We start from the raw sequence: 24,408 nt of genomic DNA on the forward strand, positions 1-24,408 counted from the left end.
TTGTGCAAATGCTTTATCAAAACTTGTGCGAGTATGCTTATGAAAGAATGGGAAGAGGTGGTAGTGCTGATTTCTGCAGAGTGAAGTAGCTGTAGGATTGAATGCTTTTGATGTCTGTAGATTAAATTAGTCATACTTAAGGAGTTTGCATTTTCCCAAGGATTGTAAAAGTGGGTGAGATTCATAGACACCAATAGGAAACTGGTCCCTAGGGTGATTTCAAACCTGTTTTCAGACTTTCACCAGGGAAATTGTACACTTCTGAAAATTGGAGCTTCATCTGAAAAAGAAGTTTGTCCACGCCTGAAGATACTCCTTGAACCTTTTAGAAAAAGTAGATGATCTAAGTTAATGTAGGATGGTTTAGATATTACATGGCTGAATTGTATTGAGAAAACACATGGCCTGTAAAAGGAAGAGGAATTACTGTCTGGAGGACAATGGGAATATAAGTAAATCCTGCATGTTTTTACTTCTTCCTTTTAATTGAAAAGACAACGTGAAATCAAATGAGTTAAAATTATTACTCAGGTCTGACAAATAGGTCTTTGGTTAGTGCTAAATAACTGTTAGAAACAGTAATTCTGAAATTCTTGGCTTTAAGTATATCCTGAAGTATTTTATGTTGTTTTTCAATACAAACTGCAGACGGACCCAATTTGTGTCAGTCAGTCAGACTGGTGTGAGCAGTGCTTTGGTAACGCATTGGTAAGCTGAGAACTCTGCATGGCACACGGAGACGGTCATCTCTGAGATGTGCTGCTTGTTCTGGTAGTGGCTGCTCAGAGCCTTGGTGATACCTGGTAGCCAGTTGTTGGTAGGCAGTATAACAGTATTGTCCAGGAATGCTTTTTTGTGTTCTGTCTCTGGCCAAAAGATTGCTTTCTGTCTCTAGTGGGAGTTATGGCTTTGTTTTTGTTGATGTGAGATTTCAGGAAACTTGCTCAATCTTGAGGTTCTGCTTTTAATCAAAGAAAATCCAATTCATTCACTTGATGGTCTACAGCTACGAGAACATACTGTGTGTTAACAGAGGTTTCATGCTTAACCCCCTCTATGGGTGGCTAATCCCATCTGTTGCCAGTGGTCTGGATAGACATCTAGGAATAACAAAAGGTTGTTACGTACAACATTAGAGGGAGATGCTTTAAATGACCTGATTTCATTCTCAAACACTGAAGTGTTCAAGACATTATGTCCCCTTTCCACCCCAAGTCAGGCAACAGCTAAATTTATTAAGAGTAAAGAGGAGGAAGCAGAAAGAGGAGTTAATCTACAGACTTGCAGTTCTTAGCCCTGAGAGCAGTAGAATTATGAAGAACAACATATTATAAAAATACTGTAATAGAATGTGTTCAAAACAGAATATTTAAAGATAATTGCAAGCCAAATGGCATTTAAGTAAGACACCTGATTCTTGTGGGCACCTAAGTGTTTTCAAGTTGCTGCCTCTCAATAAGAAAATAAAGCAAAACTTTCTCATGTACCTTTTCTTTTTCATTAGGATCGGAAGCTGTCCAGGTCAGAGCGACAAAGATTTAAAGAGGAAGCTGGGATGCTGAAAGGGCTTCAGCATCCCAATATTGTCAGGTTCTATGATTCCTGGGAGTCCACAGTCAAAGGAAAAAAGTGTATTGTTCTTGTGACGGAGCTCATGACATCTGGAACATTGAAAACGTAAGTAAATTAAGACATGTCAAAGCATTTCAGTTTCATTAGCACAACATCAGAGCACTAGAAATAGATGATATTTCAAATAGATGAGAACAGAGCCCTTTTGCCACAGGATAACCTACTGTAGGAACATTCTTGTTTAGGAGGAGCATCGCTAATGTTGCAGGGTATGGTAAAACATCTTCTCAGTTAGCAAGCTTGTCAGTTCTTACTTGTGATGTCCTCGGAAGCACATGCAGAAGACTTCTAGTTTTAAAGAGCTCAGGAAGGCAATTCTCAATTTCTATGTCTCAGAATTTTTTTTTTTTCCTCTAGCTGCTTTCCATTTAGGATGAGCAACTTTGTGAAGTTCAAAGCACAAATTAATTCCCTGCTTTTGGGAGGTTTTGGATGTTACCACAATACAAATAACATGTAAAAAGAAAAAAAAAAAATTCACCAGCTATTGCTTTAACTGAAGCTTGCTGAAGTAGTACCTACCAAGAATCCGAGAGTATGCAGCTCCCGCAGCTTCAGCCCTGTGAGTGCAGCCCGGGGTGTGTTGAAGGGCGAGCTAGAAGCAGAGCGCAGGAGCTGCCCCGCTGCGAGGGCCCCGAGCGCCAGCCGCCAGCCCCTGCCGGGAGCACGGCTGCCAGCCTTGGAGCAGAGCGGCAGCTCGCTCGCGGGGTTCAGTGCCCCTGGCACTCCTGGACAGCCATTCGCATCCGACGTGTGGAAGCAGGCTGTGGGAGCTGGAAGCAGTTGGCCATCTCTTTGGTTGAAATAGCCTGTGGATATCTTGTGTTTTTTACCGTGCTTATTGATAGTCACAAATGGGCGTTCTTAAGAGGAACAATGGCTCTTTGGGAGTCTGGACTGCAATTACAGGGAAGTGTTTGTCTCTTGAAATAGTAGCAGACGACTAAGGATACTGCAACATTCTTTAGCCATATGTTCAGTGGAGGCATTTCTCAGGTTGTTTAAGGTATTTCAGGTAAAATAATAGATCTACTGCTTCATGTGCTGTTTTTAGACAAGTAATACGTTAAAGGTTTTGCAGCTCTGTACAGATGCCTTTAAATAAAGTTTACCTAATTTTCTGCTAAATGTGTAGTGTTAGATTAATTTTTTTTTTCTCCCTTTTTACTCCTTTGTTCCTCTCACAGATTTTAGTATTTGGATTGGCTTATGTGGTGTCATAAGCAAGTAATAATAGACAGTTATAAAGTAGGGTGTTGGTAGGAACAACAGATTTTCTGTCTCCAGGATTATTTTGTACCTTGAAATACGAAAATCTTTTTATTTAATCCAGAAAAAAGTAATAGGCTCTTTAATCGACAGTCTTTTTAACTGTGGAGTTCTGGGTGGGGTTTTACCCCATTCTTGTATAGCTTGTGTTATAACTGTGATTTAGTTTATTCTAGTCCACTTCACCTGAGACTTGACCGGTAAACTGTATGGGAGATTTCAGGTGTGCCTTAAGCACTTCATGTGCTTGTGACAGTCCCAGATTTACACTGTACACTTGTGTTTACATATATTTGACTATTACTTCCATATCTTTTTTTCAGTATGTTTACCTTACCTGCATTTAATAAAAGTGATGCCTTTCTTACTTTGGTGCTTGGACACAGACATTGTTGTCACTTGATGTAAAAAAGTGAGCAGAAGACAAGTGTGATGATATCTTAAAGGAAATCTTCTCTTGTTTTTTTTGGTATTTGTATACATTTAGATATACATACCCAGAAATAGTGTTAAAATTTTGTGGAGTCATTCTTTTCAAATCCTGTCTGGGCAATTTTCTAATTTTGTACAAGGAAAAGTTCCCAAACTTCCGTACATCAATGGAAAAGTTTTACAACTGACTCTTTGTGAAGAATGACTCCTTTCTGATATGGAGTGGTATCGTGGAATTAAAATACTGGGGAAAAATGGAGTTGTCTATTTTAAATTTTAATTATACTATTAATATAGACAACAGTGTTTATCTGACATAGGTCTCAGCCACTGGTTTTGTCTAAAACCTAGATAAAGTACGTATCTAGTGTGTGTTCCTGATCCACTTTAAATGAACATGTCAACTATCTGGTGGGGCACATCCCTTCATAACTACCTCTGCTAATTTAGTAGGGATTCCTAGAACTCCTTGAGCTCTGTGTAGTTCTAGTTACAGAAACTTAGGCTGGAAACCTCCTGAGGCCTCTTCAAGCCCAAGTTATCCTATGATGATAGGGTAAATGAAAGCATACTGGCGAGCAGGCTTGTCTGTTTTTATGGATTTATATGTGCTTCCATTTTAAATTGCTTTCTGCATGAAGTGACATGTGACTTAATTCAGGACAGTGGAAAAACGACAGCCACACTGCAGGATGCTGGGTGATGGTCAGACCCAGGTCCTTTAACAGTGAAAAGCTGGCAGTGGAGTAGCATATTTGTAACCAAGAATGTAATTAGGGATTCCAGATGCTGAACTGAAGTGCCCCTACCATGTGATCTTTGGAACAGGCTCAAGAGAGATGAATGAGGGTTGTGTCAATAGCAAGCATTTGAGTGATAGCTGATGTGATTCAGAACCTCCTTCAGTTTGTCTCCTTCCTTGGCTTGACTTTTCCCCTGCCTTTCTTTAAATTCTGAGACTTGATTTCCTCTGGAACTGTGTCTCAATTGCTTTTACAGATTAGTTTTCGCAGCAGGATCATTGCTAGCAACTTGATTTTCCAGATCTTGTTTTGAACTGGAGAAATTAAAGGGATGAATACATTGCATTTCCAACATCAGTGTTGGAACTGATTGAAGTGATTTCATCAGGACTGTGTCTCCTGACTAAGTGGACCTGCAGAAGAGACTGACCACTGCCATGGAATAATTGAATACAACTGGCTTTTAGTTTAAGATTGTAGTTGCTGGATTCTATGCTGGTCACAGAATTTATTACCAGTCTTCCTGTAGTGTGAAACTGGTCTTTATCTGAGACTCTGGCTGAGTACTACTGCCTGAACAAGAATAAAGTCCTTGCTCTACAGAGCTTGAGAGGTCCTTTCTCTACATGTATTCCAGCCCATACTTTTTCAGAAGGAACAAAACAACACTTCACATTGTGTTACCCAAAGAGAGGTTGAGAGAAAACCCTGCTGGAAAGCATTTGAAAACTGTCAGGGGTTATTCGCCTTGTGGCATCTCTAATCTGCTGAAGTTAAGTAATAGAATAAGATCTTAGTCTTAGGTCACACACACTGAAAAATATTTTTGGTATGAAATGAGACTCTTCTGACATGGGATTTCAAGGTGTGGCAAAGATAGAACAGTTAAGGTCAGGTTGCATTCTACCTGCAAAGGGATACAGACTTGGGTATGAACTCTTGCACCTCAATTATTTGACAGAGCCTTTTTTCAGGTTTCTCTGTGCTGTCCGTATCTGTCCATAGCGTTGATGTAGTGAGTAGTACCAGTTGGATTCAGGTGAACAAACCCTGTCCTGCACCAGGGAGGGGATCTCTTAGAATTTCCAATTTTCTTGACAACTCCACAGGTAAATTTGAAGCAGATTTAAAATGTAATGTGGAAACCTTGAACAGAGTGCTTGGACTACTCTTGAAAATGAGGGAATAATGGCTTCAGAGCTCTTGCAGTTTTGCACAGCTCTGTACTTTGTTGGTTATTAACATTCGGGATCTAGTGACACACCTCCCCACCCAGTTATAATTAATCAAGGTAAAGGTTGTAAGTGTTTAAGAGGTTAAATAGATAAAGAATTGTAATTCATGAACCTTGAAGTATTTGTCATTGAAGCAGTGGCTTGAAATTTAGCAACCCAAACGTCTCATTACTGTAGAATGATTTTGTATGCAGAAGAGTTATCAGCTATGTATACCAAGCTTTTCACATTTATCTTTCATCATTATGGTCCCCTGGCTAGAAGAAGGGGGGTAGGTTTTGTAAAGGGGAATCATCTTTAGCATCTCTGAAGTCTTGAAATGCCCAGGTAGATTTTAAAACAGAAGGTGAAGTTTAAATTTATACATGTCTTTAATTACTGTTCCTTTGCTTCCAAACAGCAAATGGTTTAGTTTAATCTACTGTTTGTTAGCAGAATCTGTTTAACCTGTTGTTACTTTTTTCATTAGGTATTTGAAAAGATTTAAAGTGATGAAAATTAAAGTACTGCGAAGCTGGTGCCGTCAGATACTGAAAGGCTTACAATTTCTACATACACGCACTCCTCCCATCATTCATAGAGACTTAAAATGTGACAACATCTTCATTACTGGCCCCACTGGATCAGTCAAGATTGGAGACCTTGGTCTGGCAACCCTGAAACGAGCTTCTTTTGCCAAAAGTGTGATAGGTAAGCCTGTCCTGTTTTGGAGGCTGCTGAGCCAGTCTACCTCTTTGGAGACTTGAGTGTTTTAAGAACTTTCCTAAAAAACATGCTTACAAAGGTACATGGTCAAAGCCTGAAAATATGTGGGCTTTGTCTCTTGGTTGCTGAGGTCATTCTGTGTTCCTCATGCAATGACATGTTGAAATTTTCGTTGTGCTTTTGATATTTGTATATTAACTCTTTCAGAATATAGAGTTCTTGTCCTGCCCAACAATCTAATGCAACATTGTTGATAAAACCACTCTTGACTACACATAAATCTTACCTTTGATATGGTGCTGCTTCAAGAAATGTACAAATGCATTTTGGTGACCAAACAACATTTTGATATTTAGTGTTGCATTAGTTCATACAGCCAATTTTTTTTTTATTGTCACCAGGGGTTAATACTGAATCTCTTGCAGCTTGTGAGTAATCAGAAACTGGGGTATACCAAAGAAAGTCAATATTATATATATATATTTTAATAATAACACAGACTGTGGTATAATGCCTTATTTAGGGAGTCTGTAGAATGTGGATTTGTGTAAGTTAGGAGGGTGCATTGGGACATACTGCTTTATTTTGGCTCTGTCCCTGTGTATCCATTCATAACTTTTTTCAGAAACTGGTTTGATGGAACTAGTGTAATCTTTCTTGTGCATTCTTGAAAGAATTGGTTTTATCAGCTTTGTTTTTATAGTTGGGTGAATAGACTGTAGGGAATGAAGTTTCTTTCGCTCTCAGTATTTAGAGCTTGCTAAAATTCAGCATTACTCAACAGTCCTATGCCAGATTCCTAGCTGGGATCAATGGTGTATACCTGTAAATTTTCTTGCAAGCTGTCGCTGAAATATTTCCTGCTTCTTAACCAGGTCAAAGTATTAATAGGGAAGAAAAGAATGGTGTAAAAAACCATAATTTCTTAAGCATATTTGTCATATCTTCAAATTTATCACTGGAAAATTACCATCTGTTACATAGTTATCTGTTAATGATTAGCCTTTGGATAAATGACTGCAATTACATTCTTTTTGGTTTAGCGCGGTGGAAACAAGCAATGGGCTGTAGAATGATCTGTAAATTGTCTGGAATCTGGTGTCTGCAGGAAATAATTCTGTGCTTAAATTTGCAAAAAGCAAACTTGCATCTCTGGCTTAAAGTAAATCTGATCATACAATGCAGTCCCTTTGTTTACAGAGGGGAGCTGTGATGCTTCACTGGGCAACAATTTTCTGCACACTATTTAAATGGGACTTGTTGAATCTCACGCTCTATGCCTGTAACTCAATCTCTCTGTATTTCTGAGTATTTTTGACTGTAGGATGTCCCTCACTAATGCCTGTATCTGCAGTAGGCCTATAAATATACTGCAGGTGGGAAGGTAAGTATGTGAAGAAAAGGGCTCTGGTGAGTGGCCTTTGCAGAAAATTACCTTTTATCCTCTTTTCATGGAGATTTATATTTGTAACAACAGAGCTTTTCATTGCAAGGCCTTACCCGAACCATTCTACTTGAGCAAGTAGATGGAGAGCAGCAGGTCAGAGACTAGCTGTGGGCTCTTACCAGTACTACTTCTTTTGCAGCAGAGGGCAGTCGGGTAATTTATGAAACAAGGTTTAATGTGCCTCTTTTCTTACAGGGAGAAAAGGTAAGTGCCTTAACTCTCCTTAGTATTTGGTTTGCAGCCTATGGCTAGTCTACAGTTTTTCCCCTTTTCTTATCCCCTCCCCTCCCGTTTGATTTCAGGCTAATCCAGTCTGCTCTGATATTTGTATCAACTAACATCCCTAAACCAGGAATTGCATCAGATCTTACGTGCCATTGTTATTCCATAAAGGCCTTGCAATGGAAGACTCACAAAGTACATTGGTGCAACAGAGTCACTAAGGGTTTCCTCCCTCTTCTTTTTGCCTCCACTTTCTCTTGTCTCACAGGTCTGCCCAGCCGCTTCCCCCTGCGGTGAGTAACGCCAGCAGCCTCTGCTCGCTTTGAGACATTTAGAGTCTGAATCGTTCTTTTAATTTAAGGTACCCCAGAGTTCATGGCCCCTGAGATGTATGAGGAGAAATATGATGAATCCGTTGATGTATATGCTTTTGGGATGTGTATGCTAGAGATGGCCACGTCTGAGTATCCCTATTCCGAGTGCCAAAATGCCGCGCAGATCTACCGTCGAGTGACCAGTGTAAGTCCCTCCTCGCTACCGAGCCTAAAGCTACTGCTGTTAGCAGCAAAGGAGTACAGCTGGGTAGCACCAGTGCTGTGCAGGTGTGTGGGGGGGGAAAAAAGCTGAGAAGAGGTTATTTTGGGATGAGTGCAAAGTTACAGAGTGGTTGAACTCACAGAACATCTGTCAGAAGCTTGTAAAATATGTACATGGAAATAAAATTTTGCATGTGTTCATACTCTTCTTTCAGTATGTTAGTAGGTATTACATAGGGTTTAAAAAAATACAAAGAAACCAACCCCCCAAACCAAACAACAAAACACACTAGAATAACAGATTATTTTCTAAGCCAATTGAGGGATGGTGGAAGTAGTTGTCTTGAAGATGAGCTGGTTACCTTGTTCTCTGCAATAAAGCAGGATCACAGATTGAAGCCGTGGCTTAGCTGCCTGCCAGTTACCTAGAGTGATTTTAATAGTTTATTGAATTCTGAGTGGCACTTAGCTACTGTGTGTTGGGGGCACTTCTTATAGTGATGAAGTGGAAACACTTGATAAATAGCAGGAAGCTATTCCACCCTGGTAAGTACTGGGCAAGTGTAGTGGTGGAGGTAGAGGCATTGTGGGAGTACACAAATAAGGCTGAGAAGGCAGTCAAGAGATTAGAGTTGGCCCATCTGACCAGGCTGAGGAGAACATGCAGACCCTGAGTGGAGGAAGCAGAACTGTAGTGCTAGAAATGTGCAGTATGGGGTGGCTAGATGGAATCTGTGATATCTGAGGCAGTGTTGTAGACTGTACCAGTGCAGTGAAACAAACATGTTCAACCTCGTGTCCTAAGCGTTCAGAAAGAATAGTGAGGTGGCTGCTTGGGGAAGTGAAAACTTGCACTGGATTTCTCAGAATACCCGTGCACATGTGCAAATGAGAAAAAAGAAACCCAGACTTACCTCTTTGTCCATAGACAAATGAGTTCCTGTTGATCTTTTCTGTGTGGGTTATTTCAGAGAAGTTGCAGATTTAACAAATAAATTGCTTAGCTTTGGAAAAATAAAATGCTCTCTTATTCCTGCCTCACACTGCAAAAGGCAGATAAAATTCCTGTGACTTAGAGTTGAGGAAGGGTCTTCATGTCAGAAGCAATGAATTCTGAAAGAAGGCTTGGTGAAGTAAGGCTGTCCCTTTTTTTCAGGGAAATGTTGGAGGGGCACAGAAGAAGTTAAAAAAAGTCATAGGTAGTCACTTTGGTTTTTTGCACAGATGTTACAATAAGTTTTTATGTACATACATATATACATACAGAATTGTTTTTGTTTTTGGTTTTTTTTTTTTTGGCATGTTGGCAAACTTGCCTGTAATTTTCTAAATAGAGTTTAAGAACTAGGCTAAAGTCTAGTCCTCACTCTGTGTACAGCATAATTTGATCTGGAAGCAGCTGGTATCAGTGAAAGAAAGCTACACATCTTTACTAGAACAGTCTCAGTGGTACCTCTTACTGTGCTTATGGATGTATCTTGGACAGAGCCAAAGCAGCAAGATTTGGATGGACATTTTTCTCAGAACAGATGCCTGATGTAACTGTCCTGCCTGTTCCTTGAGAAGTGCCAGGAACTGGGCTGTTGCTGAGAATCAGCGGCTGAGACAATCCCAGGCTTGGACATCCCCAGGTCTTACAGACCTGCCTTTTCCCTGGTCTTTGAAGTACTTACTAACTGGAAAGCTTTGTAGGGACTTGTAGCAGAGAAAGTTATTAGAGATGTACCAGGGTTCCACTTACCACTTGTTTATTGTGTGTGGTGCTCCTTTCTCCCCATTGTTTTTGGCTGGCAGTGGAAATTCTAAGTGGGTGAGAAACACTGGCAGTTTTTTGGTCTGTCCAACACCACCTTCTAGTCTACTCTGCTGATGGCTCACAAATCACATTTATTGGTCGATTTTTTTTTTTTTTTTTTTTTTTTCTTCTCCCTACTGTTTAATTTACTGCTTGAGAGCTCTTAAGATACACTTTGGTATGAAATCCAGCAAATCTTGTTTTCTTTCAGAAGGAGCAAAAGACAGGAGGGTAAAGAAAATGAAATGTACATTTCTCTGCTTCGAAAGGCTGTGTGCTTTGGTATATTTGGGGTTTATTTCAGTGTAGTTGCAAAGAATTTTGTTCAAAACAAAACCAACCAGAAACAAAACATGAAAAACTTTCAAGGAAGGCTTTCAATGAAGGCAAGACAATGTTATCTGGAAATAAAGCACAATCCTGTATTAACTGGTAATGGAGGATTTGGTGTTTTACAATGTGGAAAGAGACCCATGTTATGAAAGTGAAGTAAAATCCTCCTGGCATTCTTTTTAGCACTCCACAAAAGCTCCGTGAACCAATGTGAAAAAGAGCCATGTAGTTTTTTGCCCTTGTCCTTTGCTCCCTGGTTAAGATTTTTTTTTTTGGTTTCAAAGGAGATTTTAGAAGTTTAGACCATGTATGCAGCTGTGGGTGAGGGGTGAACCATTTGCCAAATTCAGTACTTGAAAGGACAGCGTGTGAACTATCAGTAAGAGAGTGGAGACAGAAAACCCCCTCCTGCAAAGGTGACTCCAGCTGTACTTACCAACACATCTCCTTCTAATGTATGTTGGAAGGTGGGTGTGTTTTGTGGAAGGTGTTTGGCATCTCCATTTCAACCCCTTTGCTGCTACCTCCCTGGACGTGTTTAGGGGTGTTTTGAGGTAGCAGCTACAGTTCTGCTGTGCCTTAAATTGAAAGGATTATTTTATCTATGTGCATACAGAGAGAGCAGAAGGAAGGACAATAGGAATGGTCTGCTATCGAAAGTCATGAAAGATCATGCCATGTGGGAGCTTAAAAACCACTGAAACCCCAAAGGAAGCAAGATCAAAATGTGCAGCCACTCACTGCAGGCCATATGTATTTAAGTTAATTCATTTCCCTCACCCTCTTTGCAGTAACTGTTAGTAAAAAGCAAAGTTGTTGTTAGTAAAAAGCAAAGTTGCTCCATTATCTTAAATCCTTGCTATTGTTTAGGACAGAATCCTGTAAAAGGTGTCTTAATGCCCAGGGTGTCCTCTCAGAACCTCTTTGTAATACCAGCTTATGTTCTTTTCTCCCATTTTGGCTGTGCATTGGTCTCTTTTTTAGGGAGCCTTCAGCTGCATTGCATTTTGACCTGACACCTTTTGTGATAAGGACTGCTCTAGCTGATGCCCAGATACTGCAGCTTGGGGTTGGGTTGTTTGCCAAGATTGCTCAGAGTACTCGGTCCTGTTCTACCTCTTTGGTTCAGGGTCTTTCCTCACGGCTGGAAGCAGTTTTTTGTTAAATAATATGCCTTGGCAAGCAAAGATCTAGAATTTGGATCTAAAGGCTGAAGCTCCTCTCACAGATGAGACATTTTTTGGCCCAGACAGTAATTGTTGCTTCACATCTTGGACAGTATCATTGCTGCATGAGTCTGCTGTTCCTAGGTTGCTTGTTTATACTGTCTGCATTGTCTCACTGGGAAGTTCCTGTATTTCCTTAAAACAGTCCTAGGATAAAGTTCTTGAATTTTCTCTGGCCCAAGAAACACAATTGCAATTAAATTGGTATTCTGGCTCACTTTATCTAGAAGAATAACAGAATAAACTGGCTATATACTTGTCTTAAAAGCCACAACTGTACATAATTTGTAGGGCTCAAGGTGTTATGTTGAACTTTGTTTTACCACTCTGGTAAGGCAATCAGCAGTTTGACACAGAATACTGACCTCTGTTTGTACTTGTACCCTTTAGCATACTCAGTCCAAAGCCTTTCACTAGCAGTTTCTTTAGAAAGGAAAGATGTCTGCAGGGCTTGTCACTCAAACATAAAGGAGCCTAGCCTTGCTCTTTGTTTTCATTAAATCGTTGTGTGGCAATTTTGTCCCAAACCCTGTTTTCTTTATTGAAGCTATCCTCTGCTATTCTTAAAGAAATTGCAGCTCTTCAGATTTTCACCTTCCTGTGGGATGGGGAAATCTCTGAGGTTGAAGCAGTATGCCTCCTCAGTCAGCTGGGACTGAATGCATCCAGTGAGCACTAAGTGATGCCTACTTGGCCTCAGAAAAGAAATAATCTAAGCCTGCAATGAATTGATAACAAGCTGCACTATTATTAACGCACTGTTTCCTGCTCCTTTGATTTATTTTTTCTCCTCAGCCCTCTTGTGCAGGCACACCTGTCTGTGTGGTATGCTACTAGATTAGGGAATGGATCCCCTTTTTAAAATTTCTTTTTACAATTCTGCTGTGTATCCAAGTAATGCAGAGAGTTCCAATGCAAAATGTAATCAGGATACATAATTCTGTTATGTACTTGCTTGCATTAAAAAAAAAAAAAGTGTGAGATCGTGGTAAAATTCAGGAAGGTTTCCCTGTCTGACTTTGTTCTTCTCAGGAGACTGGTATTTTTTCCTTGACCTGTTCCATGCATATTTCAATTGAACAGTTTGTCACAGGAGATACTTAAAATGGGCTACATGTGCATTTAAATGGAAAAAGAGATATTTATAGAACAGACATCTTAAGTATGATTTCTTAATTTAGTCTGTTTGGGAATCAATGCTGTGAAGGCATAACTGACTGCAGTAGCTTCAGCTGCTTTGCCTCAGCCTCTGGCGGGACCACGGAAACCCAAGCTGTTGCCTCAAAATCTAGATCTCTAATACTTGGATGTCCCAAGGCTTAAATTTGCTAGGTGATTGACTAGTCCCAGGACTAGTAAAAAGACAATTAATGTGTTTATTATGCAGATTTGTCTCATTCTTGCACATCTACCACTAACATAAGAATCCAAACATGTTCATTGCAAAAAAAGTTAATAAAACCGTCCTCAGTTTCAAATGTACTAATCACCTGAGTATCAGCAGAAAACTCTTCTTCTTTCCCCCCCTCCCATCATATAAACTTACCTTTAAGTTCTCCTGATGGATTTGTGCTTTGTACTTGATTTTCTCTATGCTTACTTTGACAAAGTGAAGTTTTGCATTTGTCCTTTCTTTCACCAAAAGTCCAGTCTCTTCTCTCTCAACAAATGTCTGCTGTCTGAGCTGGCCTTAAGATGAGAAGGGGTAAAAAAATAAAGGCATTTTGCATTTTGAGTTAAAAAAAAAAAAAGGTTGTTCAATACTAAAATGTTCCACAGTGGGCATAACATTCTTCTTCTCTGTTCTCCAGAGCTTAAAAAAGGGCCTAAGGGAACAAGGCACATAATGAGTAACCTGACCAGGCAGTGTCTAACTGTCATTAATTTCCCTAACTGGTAGGAACTGGAACTCACTGGTTAGGGTGAAGGTCATTCTCTTTGCTGGAAACTAGGCAGTTAAAGTGCTGTAGTTTGGTCAGTTGAGATAAAATGAATCTTTTTCTTCAGCCTCTTAAAAGTTAGGCGTCTTAACTGTCTAAACTAGTCAGCTGCTTTGTTTTCACTAGAGATGCAGTGGGCAAAGTATTCCAGCTCTTACTCTTCTTCCTGAGGCGTCTTAAGCAGCAAATAAAAAATGCTAAACCTTTAGACGTATGATTAATTTTACTTGCAGTGCTTTATGAGTGATGATTAATTTCCTCTTTTACTTCCTGGAAGCAATATCCAGCATTTTTTAGGCATGAATAAAACTGTTCTTTACCTTGAATGACTTGGTTTCTTGACCTGATTTAGGGTAGATACAGAGATATCCTCCCTATCAAACTTTCTAGTGAAAAAAGCATTGGAAAAGAAATCAGTGGAAAAGTAGGGGAGAAAACCTTCCAACAGAGAAGGTAGGCTTTTGTTAAAGCAGGTACTGAAAGGCCACAAACCTTCAACTAAGTACAGGAAACAGAATAATTATAAGAAAGGACAAACTCCTGTATTCATTTAAAGAAGAAACTTCTGGTAGTGAAGTGTGAAATGTAAAAAAACCCCTGCACATCACGTGCAATTCCTTTGCATCACACTGACCAAACTAAAGAACACTTGAACTTCTAGCACTTGCCTCATGTAGCTGTTCACTCAGTCACAAGCATTTTGCTGTAACAGCTTTAAGAGTGCAGAATCTCCCTGTGTGGGGATTCAGGCACTGACTCATCAGTTCAGAAATACAGAACCTTAAAAGTGGAAGGTGGGAATTCAAGGATTTGAAGCACTGATATCTTCAGTAGCCTTGTGTGTTACTTTAGAAGTCCTCTTTTACAAATTACAATGATCCAAGTAAGGAAAAGCAGTGATCAGCTTGAAGACTGAGATATAACAGGCTCTATGTCAGGCAACCAAGCTGATGAAGGGACTGGAACATCTTTCTTAACAGGACAGGCTGAGGAAGGTGGACCTGCTCAGCCTCAAGAAGACTGCGAGGACCTTATCAATGTCTAAGTATGTAAAGGGAGGGTGTCAGGAGAATGGGGCCAGGTTTTTGGTGGTGCCAGGCAATAGGACAAGGGGCAATGGGCAGAAACTGATGCTCAGGAAGTTCCACCTGAACATGAGGAAGAACTTCTTTCCTGTGCAGGTGACCAAGCACTGGAACAGAATGTCCAGAGAGGGTGTGAAGTCTTTCTGGAGCTATCCAGGAACCAGCTGGATGCAATCCTGTGCCATGTGCTCCGGGATGTTCCTGCTCTAGCAGGGAGGTGGGACCAGATGACCCACTGTGGTCCCTTCCAGCCTGACCCAGTCTGCAATTCTGTGTGGTTTGCACGGCTAAGTCAGATGATGCCTGTGTTTGGAAGGGAAAAGGCTTATTCAGCTGAATTCTTTTCTAAAAGTACCTCACTGTTCAGCATCAAAAGCTTTAAGATTACAGCTAAAAATTTCTTTGTCAATACTGGTGTAAAACAAACTTGGTTTGAAGTAAAGGGAGCAATTTCTTTTCTTACATTGCTCACTAATGAGCCTGGATTGTCTTTCAGCGATTTTGAACAGGATATGATTTTAAGATGATCAGGAATTAAAAGGAGTGGAGGATTGGTTGAGTTGCATAAAATTGAGATGTAATTAGGGTTCTGAAATGTAGTAGTAATGGGGAGTTTCTAAATGTATTTTTTAGAAACCTACATAAGTTCAGAGAAATGGGCTAAACAATGTATCTTTAAAATTTTGAAATGTTTAAAAAGTCTCTTTTAAGAATCAGGCCTCTTAAAACGATGATGCTAGTATTTAATATTCTGTCATGTACTGACATCCATTTAGTTCTTACATTAAGTGAGGTAATTCAGCAAGAGATGGGAAGGTGGCTCTTAGGAACAGGGAGGTGATAAGTGTTTTTAAAATGCCTGGCTCTGCAGTGCGATGAGAGCAATTACAGTTCTGTGATTGGTGAATCACTGAAGCGTTTCTGTGGGGAGACTGATAGTTCAATGCTATTTGTCATATAGTGCCACTAGTTAAAAATACTGACATTAAGAATGCATAGGCTATTTCTTGTCCTGCCAGCTGCACTGCTAGAGTTGCAAGGGGTAGGAATGGGATAACTCCAGGAAAGTCTTCACTCCTATTAGAATAGGCCTGAAAATAAAAGGCATGGTGACTTTTGGCGCATTGTTGGAATTGTGCACTATTTTTGGTGTTTGCAACATTACCTTAGGCCTTTTAAGTAGATAATCCTTTCTAAAGGCTAGTTCTGGTACCAAATGGGTTTTGTGGCCCATGTTATATCATTTTTTTAAATTCATTTTGAAGTCCATTGGAACTAATCTGTGGCTTTTGAGTTACTGTACCTAAACTTAAAAATGAGTGCAAGATGATGATTTTCTACCAGAGTGGGAGCAGATTAAAGCAGAGAATGCAACTAATACAATTTTATTTTTCAAAAGCACGTTTTCCATACTGAAAATAGAAGACAGACACTTCTAGTATTGTGTCACTGTGGCATTTCTAAATTTATATAACTGAAATGTGTGTCTAGGCATGTCTGGTTTTGTTTTTTTTTTGAAAGCCATTTTCAAGTTGAAGTCCCAGTAAAGCAAAGGGTCATTGAGCTAGCTCAAGGTGTTCACATTGTAGAGGCAGCATCCCTGCTTCTAAGGGTGAGGTTAAAGATTTGTGTATGATAGATGCAACTGATCTTACCTTTATGCTTTTGTGCAGGAGTAAAACTGTTAATACCCGATCGACTTGTCCATTCAGACTTCACTGTTGTTTCAGAAGAACCTCTGTGCTCTTACTGTGTGTTTCTAAACAAGGCCCTTTTCACTGTTACATGCACCAGTATGCTAATTGTTTGCCAGCTATGCACTAAGAAGCTGTGTCCTGGTTGCAAAATGTCCTGGTTACAAAATATCCTGTCCTAGAGCTTGATTAATTTCTTCTATACATTAGAATTGCTGCAATTACAGTAGCTGTTGTGATTAATGAATCAAAGTTTTTCTTAAACTGAAACAATGTTCTTAGCTTCAGATTCTTTGGACTTCTGAAATAGATGTTATTTACCTGGTGGTTCTGAAGAACAGTGGATGTTCATGTCTAAAGTAGAACTTGTGTGCTGGGCTAGATCACTTGTCAGCAGGGTAGCTCTGAGCCTAGTGTATATTCTGCAGTAGTGCCTAGCATTTCAGAATTATTGCAAATGCAGTGGGTTTTGGCTTTAGTTACTGCCTTTTACTTGAGAGAGCTGGAGAGGCTTGCAGACAGTGATTTCTAGGAAGAGTTATGACTAGTTCCTGTTCAAACTTAACTATGTGGGAGCAAAGCAACAGAACTGTAGCCTACTATTGCAGTCTTGTAAGGCTTTGAATGCTGTAAAATCTCTGGTTTTAGTAGATAAAATGCTGTATTGAGACGCTGACAGCCAAGTTGGTTGAGCAGGCAGTGTCAGTATTCTCCAGCTTTTGGGCTTGGAGATCAGTTGTAGGATATATATGTGAAGGTGATAGTGAGCAATGATTGCTGATGGAATGAGGAGTCTTTTATTCTTTTCACCAAAACTTCTCTCATACAAATTTAACTTTAGGAAGAAGCAATTAGTTTGAGTATGTCAATCAGAATACAGATACGCCTTGTGTGTATAACAGCTTTAATCCTGTACGTCTGGCAATTTTTTGTTGTGTTTGACCTCTGATTTTTTTATTAATGCCTCAAAATTTTTTTAAGGTTAGGTGGCAAATTGAAGAGGAAGAATTTCTACATTGTGATTGGTGAGGTCGCAGCCAGCAGGCCTGTATAAATTCTGTAGCGTTGCCATTGTGTTTACAGTGTCATTCTGAAATCCAGGCGCACATGCTTAGCTGTTTGGAAAAAGTTAAGGATCATGAGACTTAAATAACTTACACACCTTCACTGCAGAGGGTGAAGGCCAGTTGGTTAAGGTGTTGCAGTGGCCTAGAGCTCTCAGATAGCTGAGATGGGAGATTTTAACGTGGATGATGGTAGATCTGTCAAGTCCAAGAGGTGTTGGGTTCAAATTGTGTGGTCGGTTTTGATCAGAAGAGAAGACAGCGAGGCCTGTCCCAGTCTGAACAGTGCCTCATGAGCTGGCTCTGGCTCACTAAAGCTTTCATCTGCTTCCACTGCTTGTATTGCAGTAATGCTGTTTACTCTGTCAGGATATTGATCTGGTACAGAGCTTATTCTCCAGGATTTGCCAATTTAATTCTTGGCAGAATTATCAATTGTCCAGAATTAATTGCTATGAAAATACTGACATCAGTGAAGCTAAATTTTTACTTCTGTTTAATATGTTGCATTTCAATTTAAAAAAAAAAAACAACTTTAGTTTGCTTTTTAACCAGAACAAGAAAATCAGTCCTCTGTAGGCAAATCATGTCTCTCTTGAACGGAGTAAATCTTAAGCTGAAGTCTTTCTTTTCATAGTATGTATTCAGTTGAACTGGGGTGAGAATTATCAAACAGTTTCAGGTGTATCCTGTGTGAAATAAGGAAAGAACTAAATCTGAAAGGTCGTTCCTGGAACAGGCAGCAAGATTAAGATGAAGCATTAGAGGTGGTGAAATGGTTAAACATGCAGGTTTTGAGGGCTGGGTGAGTAATTGCAGGTAGTGAAATTTAGGAGATCATGGGGTAAGCCAATTTAAATGCTATATATATATATACCATTGCCTGAGGGCTTCTTTGAGACTGGGGAAAAGAGGTAGGATCTTTTTTTTCCACTGCAGTCATAGTCTCTAAATTCCTGAGTTAATGGTTTGTGGCAGCCTGGGACTGGCTCAAACTAGAATGGGAAGAACTTAAGAGAAAGGAAATACGGACACTTTAATTGCTTTGTTTGTGTGATTTGACTTTGCTGCTGGTGCTATTAGTTTCTGGACTGCAGTGTTAGAACATTTTGTTTTGAGAAGATTAATTAAGTTACTGTAGAATTCTTTTCAGGCTCCTAGAGCTATAGCATCTTTGAAAAGAGTCAAGCAAGAGTTGTGGCTTGACTGGGACAGGTAGACTCGGCTTGTTGAAAGCTGAAATGTTTAATGTTCTTTGCAGGCTGTGCTGTGTCCCCCAGAAAAGTGTGGCCTTAATTAAGTGTGCAGAATGTTGCTTTTGCAACACTGGTGGTATATACTATAAAAACACTACTGGTATAATTGTGATATACTTGAGGAACTGAGTATGTTATTTTGGGAGAAAAGTGGTCTTGATAATTCTAAATTGAATTTTATCACAGTTTGTTACCACTAGTTTGTCAAAATTAGTTTGCTAACTTCATCTTTAAAGCGGTGTATGTGATCTTTCATAGCATTGCTCGTTATGTCCTTACAATAAAAAACCCCGAAGCCTGAAGCTACGGACAGCTCATTGTATTAATAAATGGGTTTTACAATGATTGCTTGGATATCAGAAGAACAGATATCAGAAGAAAAAAAAAAATCGAACTTCAGGTTGAGGTCTGAAGTCTAGAGAGAAGTACCAGAAAATATAACTCTGGATTATTTGTGCACACGTGGTGTAAACCAAGCAACAATGCAGCTTTCTGACTTTGTCCAGCAGTTTGAAAATCACCTTCAAATCTCTGTGCCCTTACACTAAGGAAAAGGAAAATAGATGATGTTGCCACTAGTAGCAAAATGCATTACATTGTCTTAGTGCTGACCTGTGTTCTGTTAGGGCTGAATTGCAGTCAGCTGTGTGTGTCCTGCTGTAGCTCCATGGAAAGGAGAGGAGAAGCAGCAGCTGCCTTCATTCCCCTGCACAGCACTGCTGTGGGCAGCCTTGCATCTGAACAACACACTGACTGACCTGTTTGCCCTGGTCAGAGTGGTACTTCAGCAGCAGCAGGAGTGAACTGGATAATGATCCCACTCACAGCCTTAAACTCTTGCAGAAAACCTGGGTGGAGAATAGGCAGAGCAGCCAAGTGGGAGGGCGGGGACATGTGGGAAGTAAAGGATCCCTCTGCTGTCACTTCTTCCTCCTCTTGCAACTGGCTGGGCAGGCAGAAAGGGGCACGCTTACCTCTTGCTTATATTGATTCTTTCTATTCAGTATTAGAGTGACAAAAGCAGATATTGAGCTCAAATCTCTGCAGCCTCATGTACTGGACTTGGAAAATAACAAGAGGTGTCAAAGAGAAAACAATGCTCCCTTCTAACCTTGATGTCTGCTTTCCTTCCGCTGTGCGTTAAGTCCACAGCCCGGTGGCGTCCCGTTGGAAAATAGCACCTTGCTAACTCGGTGGGGTGTGTGCCTCTCTTTTCCTGATGGATTTCACAAAAAGAGAGATCTGTCCCATATTTGTAATTGTTAATTCCCACTGTTGCTGCTCTCACAAGGATTGTGCTAAAGAGGTAAGTAAGAATTTCAGCTCTGTCAGGTGCACGTAGCCACAGGGAAGTATTCTGGAGGTGAATTAGAGTTCTCTTCAAATCTGCTGAACTGCTTTGCATTTGCATAGCTTGGGTCTTTAGCTTTTAAACTTGACTTTACTTTTTCTCCTGTAGTTTTTAAAATGTAAATTTAAATCCTGACCAGCAATGCTAGACCACTAATTGATTCTGCTGTTTTCCACCTGTGTGTTTATTTCAAATCTAATTTTTCTTAAATTTCAAATCTATTTTTTTTCCTAAATTTAGAATGTCTGAGGGTATGTTACACTTCATCTGCCTTCATTTTGCTTTGTTGTAGAAGTTATACAGCATTGATTGTACCTTCTCTAATGAAGTGAAGGATATTTTCAGTATCTCTTGTGATAGAACAAGATATTAAACTACCGACTCAGTAATCTGGTGATCTAACTAATGCAAAATAATATGTGTTTCTAGGCAAAAATTGTGAAGAAGAGTTCTGGATAGCTTATACTTTGGGGTTTAAGAGTTTCCTGGAAATTTAGTGTTTTTAAGAATACCTGACTTGCCTTTAGTTCATCAAATAACTGTATATGTTGAATTTTGGAACACACTTTTTTCACCTGGTTAAAACCTGATAAAATCAAACTTTATCACATCTAAGCTAAGTGAAAAAAGAAATCTTTCTTATGCCTAACATGCAAACTGTGAGGTTTTTAGTTTTGTATCTGTGGCTACCTACATAAATACCCATATTTTAGAGGTATTCTCAAAATCTAAGTGTTCACTGGACTTTATTTTCAGTTGCTGCTTCTTTAAAAATAAGTAGTTCTTTGGCCTGGCTGTCCTTCTGTAAGCCTGAGAGCTCGTGCAGCAGTGTAGGGAACTTCAGCTCACTGGAAGCTGCTGCAGCCTTTTGTGGTTGGATTTGTTTCAAGTCTGATACATGCTGTGATGTGGTTCATTATGCAACTGTATAAATGTGTTTGCTGGCAAAAGAAAGGAAATTACACGGGTGTGGGAATGGGAAATGGAGAAAAGGAGGCTGTTGCTTTCAGCAGCACTGCTAGTTTGTGCAATTTTAGATGGTAGCTTGAGAAAATGTTGATTTTCATGTGTGCCTGTTATACCTGTCTACCCTTTTGGTTTTTTTCCTTTGCAAGAGCTCTTCCTGCTGCTTCTTTAGCAAACTGGGAAGTAATGCTAGTGGGATTTGGCTGTTTCATTCTTAATGAACTGCCACTGGGACATAGGACTAGAAGATTAAGATTGGAGTTGTCCCATGATTCTTCTAAGGAGCTTGGGGACCAGGAGAGGCACATAGGGATGTGACCATCTTAAGTGTGGTAAAACCAGGAAGCACTGGCTGGCTTAACATTTCCTTGAGTGCCTTTGGGTTCAGAAACTGCTGAAGGCATGCTTGGCTGCCCAGCTCATGCTCTCTTAAGGACACATCAAGGTTATGTGAATTTCAGGGCCTGGCCTCCCCTGGGTTTCTGTATGATGGCAGATTAAGGTGTGTAGGCAGCTCTAGGTAGAAAACGGTTCACTGATTTATTGATTTTTAATAATTTCTAGTACCCCCTGTCATGTTGTATAAAATAGTTCAACATTTCCATTAGTGCTTGGAGGAGGGAAAAAAAGGGGTTTGAAAAGTTGATGAGCTTCAGTATCTGGGGAGTGCTTGTCCAGAGCTGGAGAGGAGGCTTCAGCAGCCCTTCTCGTGGACTGTGGAGCAAACTGAAAAGTGGGGAGCTGCTTGAACACGGAATCCCGTGTTGGTTTTAGGCCCTAGTGTGATGTTCTTCCAGATTTTCTGAGGAGCAATTTGGAACATGGAAGCTCTGCTGGAGGAGGCTGGCAGGAGCTTGACTTTTTAACTGGACTCGTGGTTAGGAATTCATGACATGGGGTATTCTAAAATGGTCCTCATGAAAGGGCATGAAGATTTTGGACAAGTATTTAATTTCTTTCAGGAGTGGGAAACGCAGAGTAGCAGACTGAATTACTGATTTTAAAATCTATCCGTAGCCTTAGCTTTTCAGGCTCAGTGCAAGAACAGAGCATGTGGTACAATAATTAACAAGAAAAATCATATCCTGGCTTCATTATGCTGATATTTTGCTGTACCAGTTGTCTTCCTCGTGTTAGCTTTTAGTTTTCTGAAATGAGATTGTCACAGATCTGACATCATCCTTCTGCTGCCACAGTGTCAATGAATGTCAATGCAGGCTGCTATGTCTGAGGCTTGAGCTATTTAGGAGACTCACATGTGTTAAACTTGGGCAAATGTAGATAGGAATATATGCAATAAGCAGTTCAACGGTTATTGCATAGGTTATATATGTATGTTATACAGGAGAGCATTTAATTAAATATAGAAATATCTGTACTCCATATATGAACCCAAACTTCTGGGACCATTTCAGACATGGTCATAAGGAAAGGTGGGCATCTTTGACAAGTCAACTATCTGAGCAGGGTTTTATAAATCCCTTTAGAGTGGAGAGCTCTGTGTCCTGCTTGGGAGCTGGAGGTTTATGATAAGGCCTCGTTACAGTCTGATGTTTTATCACCTGAGGCATTGATTTTCTTAAGTCGTAGTCAGCAAAGCTTCTAAAAGCATTCAGCTAATGTTCACTGACAGCCTGTGTTTCAGTGCTTATTCTAGTCACAGGATAGTCTGCAGTTTTCTGTGAATTACAATTGCTAGAGTTTCACAAGGGCAAACTTTAGACGAAATAAACGGATAACCTTCCTGTTATAAGAGCATACTAGTTTTTATCAAATAAATTGTTTCCTTTCTGTGGTGTGGGGTTTTTGCATTGGTTTTATTTTTTTTTTTTTTCTTTTAAGAACTGAGTACGAGGTCGGTAGTTGCAAAGACTGGGGTTCAGACTCAAACATTTCTGATTCAAGACTTGTTTCCTACTCACAATAGAGGAATAGGGAAGGAAGGATCATGCCTTGATTTCACCAGTATTTTGTAAGATATTGGGAGAAGTACTTTCTGTTTAGGGCATGAATCACAATGCTGCTACTGCTACTTCATTTATTTCTGTACTTCAGAGCTATGGTTTTCACTTTGTTTTTAGTTGTCATTTACCAGTGACAGGGTCAGATGTATCAGGTGTATAATTTCAGGATTGTTCAGCTTGAAAACACTAGCTCTGCTCAAACATTTGGACAGCATGTCTTCATCTTCTCTCATTCTGCTGTCATAAATACAGAGTTTGAAACTAAAGGCTGAATCAAGTAAAATTGAGTGCCAGATTTTGTTGTTGTGGACAATTAATTGGCCCCAAAATACAGCTTTTGGCCATGATTAAGTGATGAAGCTTGGCTCTTAGCCTGAAATGTTTTGCAGAATTCCCAGATGGTCATATCTCATGGCATGTTTGTTTTACTGATTTGGGTGGCTGATTTTATTTAGATTTTGTTTTGCTTTCCCCCTGTGGCTTTAGGGTGTATTGGAAAAAGGGTTGCTGTGTATTGTGGAAGGGCTTTTGTACAGGCCTGTATTGCTAAGCTCATTTCCCTGAACTCACAACAGCAGTGATGCAGGAGTGTGGTTTGGGTATAGTAGGTCTTTGGGGGAGAGCTAAGATACAGGAGGTTTTGGTTTTTTAGGGTTTTTTTTCACATTGGACAAGTTATTAATGATCCAGTCAGATCATCCTGGGCTAAGGTTTTTCCTGTTAAAAAATTACTTCATATAATGGCAGGTTGGAAACGTTCTGGGAAGCAACAGAAAGCTTTGGAGACTGCTAAATTAATCCGTGGTTTCCTGCATTAGTGTTACATAGGAACCATTTCCTTCCATTCTCAGTCCAGTCTGTGTACTTCCCGCTAGCCAGCACAACTTCCATGGAAACTAAAGAGTTCTCCTATCATAACTTGAGGACCCAAGTGCCACTGCCTTCTGTTACAGAAATGTAGCTGGGGAAGGGGTGTGTGTGGGACATTGGCAAGAGTCACTACCAAACAAATGAACAGTAGTACTGGGGTCAGACTTCACCTTAATTTGCACTAGTTATTTAGGTCAGTTGTCTAGAGAGTAAAAATAGGTGGTCTGTAAACACATTAAAAACTTAACTTAAAATGGGCCTTGCGGTTTCTCAGTTGTTACTTGTGTGTTTCAGGGTGTCAAGCCAGCCAGCTTTGATAAAGTAGCAATCCCTGAAGTGAAGGAGATTATTGAGGGATGCATTCGTCAAAACAAAGGTGAAAGGTAAGTGCTTGCTTTGCAGATACAGGTGTTAATTGCTGTCTGAGTCCTTTATCTGCAATGATACCAAATCCAGTTACTTCCTGGGGTCTTTGTTCTCAGGGAAGTTGGGAAGCCAGTATTCTGCAGCTTCTGTTCTTCGGTAGATTCCTATTCAGTGATTGTTTTAGAGAATTAACAGTGTTAGGAAGAGTGCAAATGCCATAGTAACCATCCACGTCCGTTTATTCAGAAACTCTATTGCTTTTATTCAAACTTTGGCC

At 40.0% G+C, this 24,408-nt stretch overlaps 1 protein-coding gene across 9 annotated transcripts in view; it reads left to right on the plus strand.

The window, feature by feature from the left end:
- The window catches only part of WNK1 (WNK lysine deficient protein kinase 1), a 100,729-nt gene that overhangs the window by 31,494 nt on the left and 44,827 nt on the right, over nt 1-24,408 (plus strand). For all 9 annotated transcript variants that reach the window (XM_048301211.1, XM_048301213.1, XM_048301212.1 and 6 more), the window contains exons 2-5: nt 1,505-1,677; nt 5,781-6,001; nt 8,047-8,204; nt 24,060-24,148. In XM_048301211.1, coding sequence (XP_048157168.1) covers nt 1,505-1,677; nt 5,781-6,001; nt 8,047-8,204; nt 24,060-24,148 — 641 coding nt within the window. The remainder of the gene's footprint in view (nt 1-1,504; nt 1,678-5,780; nt 6,002-8,046; nt 8,205-24,059; nt 24,149-24,408) is intronic.

This window comes from Corvus hawaiiensis, chromosome 4, assembly GCF_020740725.1.
Source record: "Corvus hawaiiensis isolate bCorHaw1 chromosome 4, bCorHaw1.pri.cur, whole genome shotgun sequence".
Taxonomy (NCBI): domain Eukaryota; kingdom Metazoa; phylum Chordata; class Aves; order Passeriformes; family Corvidae; genus Corvus; species Corvus hawaiiensis.